Consider the following 12,604-nt stretch of genomic DNA (forward strand, 5'->3'; position numbering starts at 1 on the left):
GTTAAAGTGATGAAAACGCATGGAGTATAAGATAAAACTGCTGTTAAAAAGTAGTTAGTTATATTTTGCTTAGCTCACAGAATTCTTATTCTCTTATATTTTAATCTTTTAAATCAAACTACATGAAGAAGTTGAATCTGTACATAATATTAGTATTCTCAGAGGAATAAGATTTTATATCCAAAGGATGTATTTGAAGATATAGAAATGAGAGAGAATAAAGAAAATCAACAATATTTTTTCATTTCTTTCATCACATATACTAGTTTTCTCTGCGATGTGGAAATTGTAGGCATTTTGTATATTGCAGTACATTTATAATAGTCATAACATGTACTTAGGATTGAACTTTCTTCATATCTCAATCATCATCAAAATAGAAAGTAACATTCCTAGAAGAAAAGCACAGACTTTTCTTCAATTCTAAAACTAACCAAATAAGCAAATGACAAAACACAAAACAAAATAAAACACAATCACTGATACTGAAATGGACACAGATAAAACACATTTACATAAATAAATGACTTAATTTATGCAAAATTGTAAACGTTTCCAAATGAAACTTTTCCCCTTAGTCATAGCTTTTGATTGTTTACTACATAGGCACTTCATTAATACCAAACTTCTATAACTCATTCATCATCGACACTAAGGAATTAAAATCAAAACTTGGAAATACCATGATTTTGTTGAGCAGGGCATTTTTTTTTTTTTTTTTGGTTCCAGCTGATAGTAATTTAATAATGGGAGATAGAATATAGCTCTAAATCAGTAGTTCTGATCAGGGACAATTTTGTTCTGCAGAAGACATTTGGCAATGTTTATAGACATTTGTTTGTTGCAACTTTAGGTGGTGGTACTAGCATTACTGAAATGGATAGAAGGAAATGATAGTTCTAAATATCCGCCCCTATAAAGGAAAATAAAGTACTTGGCAGAATGTCAAGAAGTTGAAACACATTGCTCTAGATAAGAAGGCATTTGGGTAGAGAAGCAAGTTTTATCAGGAAACATTAATTTTTATAAACTATCTCCCACCAAAGCTTGAAGCAATAGTTTAGAAAGATTTTTTTTTATGGCATTTATAAAGAATCGTGACTTTGAAAGAGAATTATAAACTTGAATTTCTAGCATTTATAAAAATTTTTGCAATAGAAAATTGGAGTAGAACACAATAGAACTATGGAAGTAGATTAAATTAACTTTAGTTGAAAATAGATATTTATCATATAAAGTAGCCACAGGGCTCCAGGGTTAAAAAACACATTCTGAGCTCTGTTGACTATTGTTTTCACTAGGGCCCTAGTGAGAATAGGTCATCAATGTCGGGTCCCAACTGGCAGTCAGTTGCATATCATATATTATTTGCTAAATATTAAACTAACTGTATTAATATCACACCAATCTGTGGGTTCTGTTTCTTTGAAATAATAATTTCAGTTGCATTTACACAGCTCTGATATCAAAAGGCCCCTTCAAATAATATAACTCGATGATAAGTAAATCAGACGCACCTGTATTTTCCATCTCTAGTCTGATGCTAAAAGTAGGTATAGCAAATAACCATTCTACTTACAAAAGAATGTGGAAATAGCATCTAATGGAATCTGATTTTCCATAAAGTACAATTTTGGGGAATAGAAAGGGATAGGAAGAGCTTTGGTTTGTTCAGCATGGTTGTCATGCTACTATGTATAGAACCTTTCTTTCTATTGCAATGTGGAGTCTCTGACAGGCACAGGAAGGCAGGGAAAAGGAAGAAGTAAGGGGAGTGTTTCTACTTCATGAAGACAGATAATGCCTTCTCTGCTGTGCATTGAAAAATGATACAATGATATCAGTTTTCCCCTGAAGAGTATTATGTTCTAAGGATCTAAAAATGCCATGTTTACTAAAACCGTTTTCTCAGAATATTTAAGCTACATAAAGAAATTTTCTTATTTTTAAAAACTACCCAACACAAGCTCTTAAATATGTAGAATTTCATTTAAATAAGTCAGTCAACAATTTTTTATAAAGTATTTAACACTTCATTGTAGAAACATAGGCAAAATGACTATATTATAACCAAAATGAAAAATACTGTTCAATTTAAAAAATGTACTTAAACAACCTGAAAAAGTTTATGATATGCATAACATTGTTCAAGCAAAATTGCACTAGTATTACATAAATCAATAGTTTATAAAGGCCTCAATATGGCAAAGTTTAGAAATAGGTAGTATGCATGCACATAGTACAACAAAAAGTCTTCTTATAAAACAGCAGTTTTTTTAATGCTTGTACAAAGGGATAAAGAGCAACCACATATTTAACATATTTCATCTGTTAGGTTAATACATTATGACAGCTAAAAGTCAGTCATGTCTATCGGAGGAACAAAAAGCCCTCCAAAACTTGTGAATAAATCTTTTGTGCCTTTAAAGATATTTGTATAAAAATGCTATCCTTTTTTTTTAATACAACTTAAATAAATCACACTTGTTTCAACTCAAATTTGAAGATAAACAAACCAAATGTGAATGGGGTCCATGTGTTCTGTAAAACCCAAGGAAACCTGAATACCAGAGCAACTGGTACAGCATTTAGACTCTCCACCTTCGATTATGGGCAGATCATTGTTCTTCTACAACTTGGAAGCCTCTTGAATATATTTTGGATAGAGCGAATAATGGATTACTCATATTATATCTTGAAAATATTTACCAATCACTATGTGTACTAAAATGTCTGCTTTGCCCTTTGTTTTTGACCTAGCAAAGAGGATGCATTCACATAATTGAAATTCTGTCATCAATTTGTGTGCTTATGTATTATTCTTTACTGTTTAGTGTAGTAAGGGGTTGGGTTAATCTTCCACAAAATGCATGTGACTGGGAAGAAATACCTAAGACACAAGTACCCAATGCCCTGTTGTGCTCTAGGGTGGCTATCAATCTCAAGACTGAGGGAGAACAAAAGGTCTTATTCAGTAGCAAGTGCATCTGCCAACTTTGAGTTATATTTTTGCTATGTTCTACCACCTAAATATAACTATTGCTTACAAGGTGTATACATTTAGTACATCAGATAGAGTCCACTAAGTTTTGGAAAATGGAGTCATCTGTGTTCATGCAAATTATTAATTTTACATATTTTTAAATTTTTTCCTCAAAATTCTCATCTATCGGTTGGCAATCTAAGGCTAATTTCAAAGCAGGTGATGCTGAACTTGTGAGAGCTATATATTTTCAGCAGAGTCTGAATCAATCTTTATGGGCACAAAGAAGAGAGTTGATCATTCAATAATTTTCCCATCAATCCATTTAAAGAGAAAAATAAAATGACACTGTATTACAGCTTTCAAACCATATAATGGAAAAGTGCAGAGATTCTCTTTGATTAAGTACAACCAAAAAAGTTCATATAAAATAGATTGCTTATATTCACACTACAAAGGAATATGTTGTTTTTAATTTTGACAAATTCAAAGGTGTGTCATATCAGCAGCATTGTTGTAAATTGTACTGTAGTGCAGTTCTTTTTCATAAAAATACCATACAAATGGTCAATCAATAGTCATCAGCAAAACATAAACCCAAAAACTCAGAAAACAATTAACCAGGAAAAAGATAAAGAAAGAGGTAATGCTGATGCCAAAACAAGTATAATAACTATTGGAACATACAAAAGTAATCCTTATATTTTATACATTTATACAGCATATAAAAGGTATCACTGATTATGCCACTGTCTCTCTTATACCAATTTCTATTTTCTTTGGAAGCAGTTCTTTCCTTTCATCAACACTTCCTAAGGAGTTTCGACAGTTTTGCCCATCCATATATAATTTTGCATATACTGGATTGGAGTAATTTGTTGGCTGAAGGAGAAAAAAATATATAATTTTATTATTGGCCTTGGCCACATAATTATTTACTTCCTAGAATGTCCGTCTCCTAATCGTAACAATATTTATATGCAATACATTTAATTTATTAAATAGTAATTATTTAAAGGTTATTTATATGTTATGCTTACAGACTGTAGTCAACTCAAACAAGGTATTACATAAACCATAATTTTACATTTTGCAAGTAACTTGTAAACCTAAAAGGAGCTTTGCCATACATAAAAACCCAGAAAAAGTCTTTGTGAAAGCTATGTTCACTGAGACTTTATTATAAGAGCATAAAATGTGAAACTAAATTGTCATGTTTTCAGTTTTTGTGTTGTCCCCTTATTGCTATTACAAGCCAATCAGCAGCAAGTAACATGTGTTCTCAGAAAAGCATGTGTTTGGTGCTTATAATATTTCAATATGAACTTAAGTAAACAAAAATGTAAAGAAATGTGTTAGTATAGCAGATTTAAAATAAAAGCAAGATTTTTTGCCTCAAACAACCTCTGTGTACTTATTAGAAATATTTTTGGACTTTTTCAAATAATTGTGATGTACACAGTCATCCTAAGTTTCATACACACTTACAGCATTTTGAAGTAGAATAGAGGCATGCAGTAGTTGACCTCTTTGAGTTGGAAAACATACATACAATGTTCATTATTTAACAAATTGCAGCTTATCCCAAGAAAGTTTTTCCTAGCGTTTGTTTGTTTTTGTTATTTTTTGTTCTGTTTTGTCTTTCCAAAAACAGTACATTAAATCTTAGTTACAACAAGGAAACATAATCTTTGAGCCATGTAATTGAGACAAACATGATAGAGAATGAGGATGAAAACAGCTAATGGGAAAGAGGATAAGGGACAGAATTCTCATCCCTAGGAATCTTGATATGCATATTTTCTTCTCTTCTGCTAAAAATGAACTAAGTAACTTTAGACGGAACAGCTTTCTCTAAACACCAGTTACTTAATTGAAACATGTTTTTGAGAATGGTTTTGTTAGACCCTCTGTAATTTCTCAATAGGATGACACATTTTAAAGTACAGTCTATTTAACTGCACATCAAATTTGTATATATTAAATAAACCACTATGAAAGGAAATGAATAAAATCAAAAGTTTAAATTATTCAGTTTAAATTGCTGGCTAGAGCTTCTTTTCTAAGAATAACAAATACTCATGTTCATTGTTAAGGGGCTATAACATTTCCAAATCCAGTAGAAGGGAGATTTCTACTTAATGGCTTGCCTAAAATAATAATGTTTCGGATGTAATCTTGTATAGACAGAACACATAACATAAGCCCCCAATCTAAATGCTATTTTGAAATCTCTTGTTAATTAAAAATTTAATTAAAAACAAGCCTCTAAGTCTAGTAATCAATGTTTGATTGCCAGGGTTCTGTGATGAAATGGACATGAAATAATGAATATTCTTCTCTCACCCCAGCAGTTAGTGGTCCTTTCAAATCAGAGTTTAGGTAGATGGGCGGCGCTGTGTGTGGAAGCTTGAAAGCGCTGGGTCCTCCCGCTATGTATCTGGCCTGTATATAAACAGAGAACTTTAGTTTCTGATCTAATATTATGGAACCACTTTTCATTGATACATATCATGTTAATTCATAAAAATAACATAAAACTCTTTAGCCTTAAGTCATTTACAGTGTATTCATGTTAGCTTTAACAACTCAAAACAACTTAAAAGATCCAATATTAATTTTGGATTCAATATTAGTATTGGATCTTTGCTTCACAGGTAGGGACATTTCTCTCACAAAAGTCTTATTCAGAAAATATAAAAAACAGTCCAAGTAAGAATTGTCATGAATTTGAAGATAAAACTAGTACATATTAATTTCTCTCTTTTACAGTCTTCAAACTATTCTGTGGTTGCTCCCATAGTCAAATCTATTTTATGAACTGTGTTCAGTACTTTCAATCCTTTTGATTATAAGATACCATTGAACTAGAAATTTTACCCTCTTTGAAAATGACAGAAATGAGTGTTCTACAAAATTTTTTTCATATGTAATGTAATTTATACTGATTAGACCATGCATATATCAAACCCTTGTAACAGAGTGAATATTCTGTAAGATTCATATGATTATTAAGGTTGCTTCAGTGTGACCCTTTGTTTTTCACTACTGTCTAAACCTATTAGAACTAGCTGTAGTTACTCATTTGACAACAATTCACATTTACATTCAAATATCAGGATCCAGCTAGACTCAGTCATCTAAGTCATATTTGATGAAATTTTGGTTAGTCAGTCATCAAATTGGTAAATATTTATTGAGTATTATGCTCTAAGTACATTAAAATATATTTGGGTGGCACTGAAGCATAGGTTTATCTTCCTAGAGTAAATGTGAAAATTTTTAAAATGTGGTATAAAAAGCTATTGTCTTTAAGTGTACAAAATTGGATTAATTCTATCACTAGAAATAAAAGTGATGAGGAAAAAGTAAGAACTCTTCTTCATATGAAATATGCATAAAGTATATCCTCGTTAGTCTATATTATATGTACGAATACTATATTTTTATTCTTAAGAAAAATGCAAAGAATTTCAGAACTCTATTATTTAAGATGTCTTTCTCCTTCATAGATATAATAGATACACAGTGAACAATATGTATTGTGTCTCCACTTCTGTGATATTTTAAAGTAGAAAATATCAAATGTAAGGATACCAGGATTTTTTCCTTGAAAAATTTCAGATGTAGCAGTGAATTAATTAATAAATAACTATAAAATTATGCCTAATTAGAAAAATATTATAGTACTGTCCAACAGTACACAATGTATCCATGTGAAAAGATTGATTGATTTTCATAGAAGTGAATATTTGAGCATCAATTTCAGGCTTAGAAAGTCTAATCATGGATTCAGAACTAGATTGAATATGTGGGATCCTATTCAACTCCTTCAGGAGCACCTGTGACTGTGATTGCAAAATAATTTCAATGTAGATTGGCCACATTGAATATTTACAATGTAAAAGTGCATTTTGATGAAGTAACTTTTAAAAGTCAGAAAAATAACTATTCAATAAATAAGCAAATAAGCCAAGAAAAATTGTTTCATAATAGTAAATTGATACTCTTAATTTAGAGAAAAATGTTCTAAAATTATCAGAAAGAATATTCAGATAATTCAGTGAAGTAAGTCTTCACAAGTTTAACTGGATAATTGTATCATTTAGCTATTTCTCTTAAAAGTTGCCAACCTGAGCTTATAGTAATAAAAACTAACAAATTTTTAAATTTAAAAGGCTGTGGATTATCAAGCTATATGTATCAATGAAATGTTTTAAACTAGTAAGGATATTATGACAGAAAAATGTTTCTCAAAAGTAATTTAATTACAAAGAAGTCCAGGGACACAGCTTATCTGGCTCCTCATTTAAACATTATTGGAAACAACATACTTATTTTGACAATAAAATACTGTACTCTTTTATATTTAAAAATACACTGACCAAGATTTTTACACTAAGCTGTATATCTAGATTTGCTAATACCTCAACACATTTGATCAGATAATTATTTTACATAAATTATACATATTTATGAGATACTGTGTTACGTTTTTATACATGTATACATTGCAGAAAAATAAAGTCAGAGCATTTAGCATATCTGTCACCTCATATATAGTTATGATTTTTTGTGGGGAGAACATTAAAAATCCTCTTTTCTAGCTATTTTGAAATATACAATACAATATTGTCAACCACTGTCACCTAACTGTGCAATAGAACACCAAAACTCATTCCTCCTATCTGACTGTGACTTTGTACCCATTAACCAACATCTATCTTACTTCCTCCTCCCCTCTCCATCCTCTAGTAACCTATATTCCACTCTCTACTTCAATATTAACTTCTATAGATTCCACATGTGAGTGAGATCATGTGGTATTTGTCATTCTGTGCCTGGCTTATTTCATATGTAACAATATTTTCCAGCTTCATCCAGTTGCCTCAAATGACAGGATTTCTTTCTTTTATATGGCTGAATACAATTTTCTTTATTCACTGTTGATGCACACTTAGGTTGATTCTATAGCTTGGCTATTGTAATGCTGTAAAAAAAACATGGAAGTACAGATATCTCTTCAATGTACTGATTTCCTACTTATTATGCATCAATTAAAACAAAAAATAAATTTTAAAAGAAGGATGCCATGTCTGAAGTGATGAAAACGAAACTACCTTGTTAGTATCCAGTTCCTACCAAACCAAAACCCCATAGAACCACACTGTAAGGAATACTGGGAGGAACTGGGTAGAAATATCCCACCAAACTACTTTTCAGTCATATCGCTAGAGGCTGTGCATATGTTGGTCTTCTCCTTGCATACATTTCAAACTTGAAAGTCAGTAGCTTTACTTTATAATAGACCTTTATCTACCTATATATCTATCCACCCCTTGAAGAAGACCTAAACAATTTGCTGTGTGATAACAACACTAAAACAATTTTTAAATGAATTTTTCATTTGCTTAGGTAAACAGATAATGAGTCATTTTTCAATAAAACCATATAAAATAAATAACATCTTTATAAATGAACTGAGCAAATAATTATATTTTCTAAGATGTATTACACTAACTTGCAGCTTCAGATGAATGCAGTCCATAATTGTACTTTCTCTTTAGAAGAGGCTATATCATTCAACACATCCTAAAGTCTCTTATTCTAACTTCAGATAACAGAAAAATTTGGTGAAATTCAGAACCATAAAACAGAGATGCAACTCAAGAATGTCAGTGCTCACTACCCATTATCTTAAGACATATTACCTTTGTTGGGTCTATCATAAAGCCAGGATCTAAAAGACCTCCATCGCTGTGATCATGGTCTACCTCATACATGTTATAAGATGGATTGCCAATTTCTACATTTATTCCTCCATTGATAATAGGTTGTCTTCTAATTGTTTTTGTCCTAGAATATGTGAACATTAATATGTGTGAGTTTTGTATAAATAGCACAAGGTATATGAAATTATCATATTTACAAATTTACTTATTTTGAAATAAATTGAATAAATGACATTTGTCGGGTAACAGAGGAACAAAAAGTAGTACTTTGATAGGCCATTTTCCCAGTTGTTTGACTTAATAAAAACACACTGGAAATAAATACCTCCTGAATAGCTAAAACCACATCATTTGAAATTGAATATTTACCAATCAATTATCTTTTTAAATTCTATTTTTTCTCCTTTCTGAAAACTATTGCAACAAAAGAAACTCGTAGATTGTTTTCAATCTCCAAGTTACAAGGTTAGAATCCTGATTTACATAATTCAAATAGTGACTCAAAAGCTCTTGATTTTTAAGCTTATTTTGTACAAGTGCAAGTTTGTTACATGGTTATATTGCATAGTGTTGAAGCCTGGGCTTTTAGTATGTCCATCATCTAAATAATGTACACTGTACCCATTAGGTAATTTCTCACCATCCACCCCACTTCATTCCCCACCCTTCTAAATCTCTAATAGCTATCACCCTACACTCTGTGTCCATGTGTACACATTATTTCATGTTCATTTATAAGTGAGCACACATGGCTCTCGTCTTTCTGTAGACAACCTACTCCTCTAGATCTATAAGTTCATTTTCATATAAATTGAAATGATACTTCTAAAGAGATATATCTAAATCAATTCACTATTTGTGAATGAAATGTACAAATTGGAGATGTACATATGCATATCAGTATCACTGTATTGACATTACTAATCATACACATTAATATAAAAAGACGCTCCTCAGAGACCCTTGCTGTTTCAAGGAAAGACAACTGCAAATGTAAAATTCTACTTAACTTTTGAATAATATGATCTCTTGTTATTTTTGCTAGAATATATAAATGGACCATTCCATTAACATAATATGGGAGAAGAATTGTCTACATTATAATCACTTAAAAGAGAGGTATAAAATGATTTGAAAAACATTGGATTTTATAGTTGGCATAACTAAATCATATTTTAAAAAATGAAAGAAAAACCCATTATGTTTCTGCACCTAGTTGTGTGATTTATTCACTGACTGCTAATCTACAATATTGCATCTTACCTTCTTTTTCTTTTACAAAGCACTAAACCAATTACTAAGGTGGTTATCAAAGTCACCAAGAGGACGAGAGGCACAATGATGGCAATGCTTCCTGGAAAATAAATGAGTGAATAGATGAAGAAATAAATAAAATGAAGTAAAAATTGATACAACTAAATACTTTATTACACCAAATCACTTGACCATTGACATAATAAAAATAAAGCTTAGCCCAAATGTGTATATTTCAGGCTCATAATTGTGTTATTGGAAAATTACTCTCCTCTTAAACACGTGCTCTGATGGAAATGTTTCTTTACATATCTTTCATTTATGTGTTGCATTTAAATACCTTGAGATTACAGATCTGACGTTTTCTGTCAGTCTGTGTTTAGCAATTCCCATCACACATTTACTTGCAATGATTAAAGTACATGCTAGTACCTCTTTTTAAGTCAACTAAGACTGAATAAACATTTACACAGTTTCACTGACCACATTCCCACCCTTAGTTTTGTTCCTTTAGTTATGCATACTTTCTGGTCAGGGGTCCATGTGACAAGTTAGGTGGCAGCCTGGTAAAACAAAAGGGGTATCCAGTTTTAGCAAGACATATGTTGGGAGTTTGGCTTATGTGGCAAATGTCAATTATTTTCCTTTCTTCCATATATGAGAAAGGTCTTGGGTACTAGCACTAACAGATCTATCTTCAAAAGTGATCAGTGAAATTTGGTCTTTGTATTTATGCATCTGAGCACAGGGAGGAGGCAAAGTGGAGGAGATTTTATTTTCCATTTATATAATAGATTAGCAATAGGGTAATTGTTTTTTTAGTCAGTGAGTAGGCAGACAATAATAGCCCATTGCTAATAATGTGACCCACAGGAGAATATACCCAAATGTCACTTATTGTAGGAAGAAAACTGAATACAGGGTTGCCTGATAACAGGAAAGTATGACATAGCTAATGTTAACTTTTCTTACTGAAAAATATCTAGTACACATGAAACAAAGTATTTTGTCTACTTTGAATAAACCGCTGGTTGATACAGTCAAGTCAACTTAATCACCGGTTAACCTAAGAAACCAAGCAGCCCAACAACTAGTTAAAATTTAACATGGAGATCCTGAATGGATTAAGAACAGAACATTAAAAAGTCTTAAAGTATATGAATTTTTTCTGCAGATACATGTGCATGTGAAAATATCAAGGTAGAAATTAATGGTGATATTATGCACAATAACCAGCCACTTAGAACTGTACTATAAATATATAGACCTGTTTTATAGCCAGATGATATCTGGTTGAGATAATCCATACTGGATCACTTGCCAAATACCAAAAAGGTTTCATTAAGAAAATTTCATGTATAAGATAATTCTCTAATTTAGGACTTGGAGAAATAACTTGTGTAAAATAACCAAATAACCATCTCTTCTATCCACTTCTTTAGACACTTTCTAAAATGTAAAAGTCATTTTGTTTTTTCACGTAGTTATGAGAACTTACTGTGTTTGATATTACTATATTACCTCCTTTGTTTTGGGAAAGTGAACTTTATATGCATCTGTAATTTATTAGCAATTAATGAAAGTAGAGAATCTGGCACCTTGGATGATAATTAACATTTGTTCACAAGTTTTAAATACCAGAGAACAGCTTGGTTTCTTCATAAACTATGTCTTCAACTGATTGATCATCACTTTATAAATTTATCTACTTCATTTTCCTCTAAAATTTGTGTAAAATTGGTGGGTGTAAAATATCTATCAACATAGTTTTAGGGTATATAAAATTTATTTTCTCTCAATGCAATTATAAGTCATTTTCTAAAAATATATTTTACTTGTTCTACAGTTTGACATTCCTGTGAGGTAGAAAGCTGTTAATTAAGTATGCTAGAAAATAAAGGGCTTCTTTTTTTTCCCTTCACAGATGGCAGTTGCAATCTCATATATTATTGCATTTTGTGTTTAAGAGCCTAGACTTCTAATATGTTTATGTAACCAATCAAAGTAACCACTATAACACCCTGGTGTCACCGATAAATAATGCAGGGTAGAAGCTTGGCAAGTTTTTTTAAATTTTATAAAATAGTTTTTATTGCTGGAAATCACAGGTATTTTTAAAATTATATAAAGATATTATAAAAATAAGTATTTTTCCTAGTATATATGACAGTAAATTTCATACTGTAAATACAATGACCAATCCCTGTTGTAGGTGATTTTTTAACAGTACATTGTTAATGGAGTATTAGAAACTGGTTGAAAAATGTAAATTCTGTACTTATTAAGGGTGGAGGGGATATCTCAACAAGTTTCTCGTTAAAAAGTAGAGCAAGTCTTTGTTGCAACACAGTTCTGAAACCTCATCATGCAACATTTTTCCATTAGAAGAAAGAACTGTAAGTGCTGTGATGAAGAGCCCCTTTCCATAGGACAGCTAGTACAGCACAGCAGTTGAGATAATGGACACTGGAGCCAGGATACCTCTATTCAAACCTCACTTCTACTATTCATTACCAACATATACTTAGGCACATTAATTATATCTGTCTCAGTTTACTCATCTATAATATGGGTATCATCATTAATAGTTATCATACAGTATTATAGATAGGATTATGCCAATCATAGAAAATGC

The 12,604-nt window shown here is 31.1% G+C and overlaps 1 protein-coding gene across 2 annotated transcripts in view; it reads right to left on the reverse strand.

Annotated features, from left to right (window-relative positions):
• Positions 1-2,994: 2,994 nt before the first annotated feature.
• The window catches only part of LOC105492606 (LDL receptor related protein 1B), a 1,932,714-nt gene continuing 1,923,104 nt past the window's right edge, over positions 2,995-12,604 (reverse strand). For both annotated transcript variants that reach the window (XM_011759820.3, XM_011759819.3), the window contains 4 exons: positions 9,979-10,069; positions 8,695-8,839; positions 5,330-5,428; positions 2,995-3,865 (listed from right to left, as the gene is read on the reverse strand). In XM_011759820.3, coding sequence (XP_011758122.2) covers positions 3,725-3,865; positions 5,330-5,428; positions 8,695-8,839; positions 9,979-10,069 — 476 coding nt within the window. In that variant the 3' untranslated portion in view covers positions 2,995-3,724. The remainder of the gene's footprint in view (positions 3,866-5,329; positions 5,429-8,694; positions 8,840-9,978; positions 10,070-12,604) is intronic.

Source organism: Macaca nemestrina, chromosome 11, assembly GCF_043159975.1.
Source record: "Macaca nemestrina isolate mMacNem1 chromosome 11, mMacNem.hap1, whole genome shotgun sequence".
Lineage (NCBI taxonomy): Eukaryota > Metazoa > Chordata > Mammalia > Primates > Cercopithecidae > Macaca > Macaca nemestrina.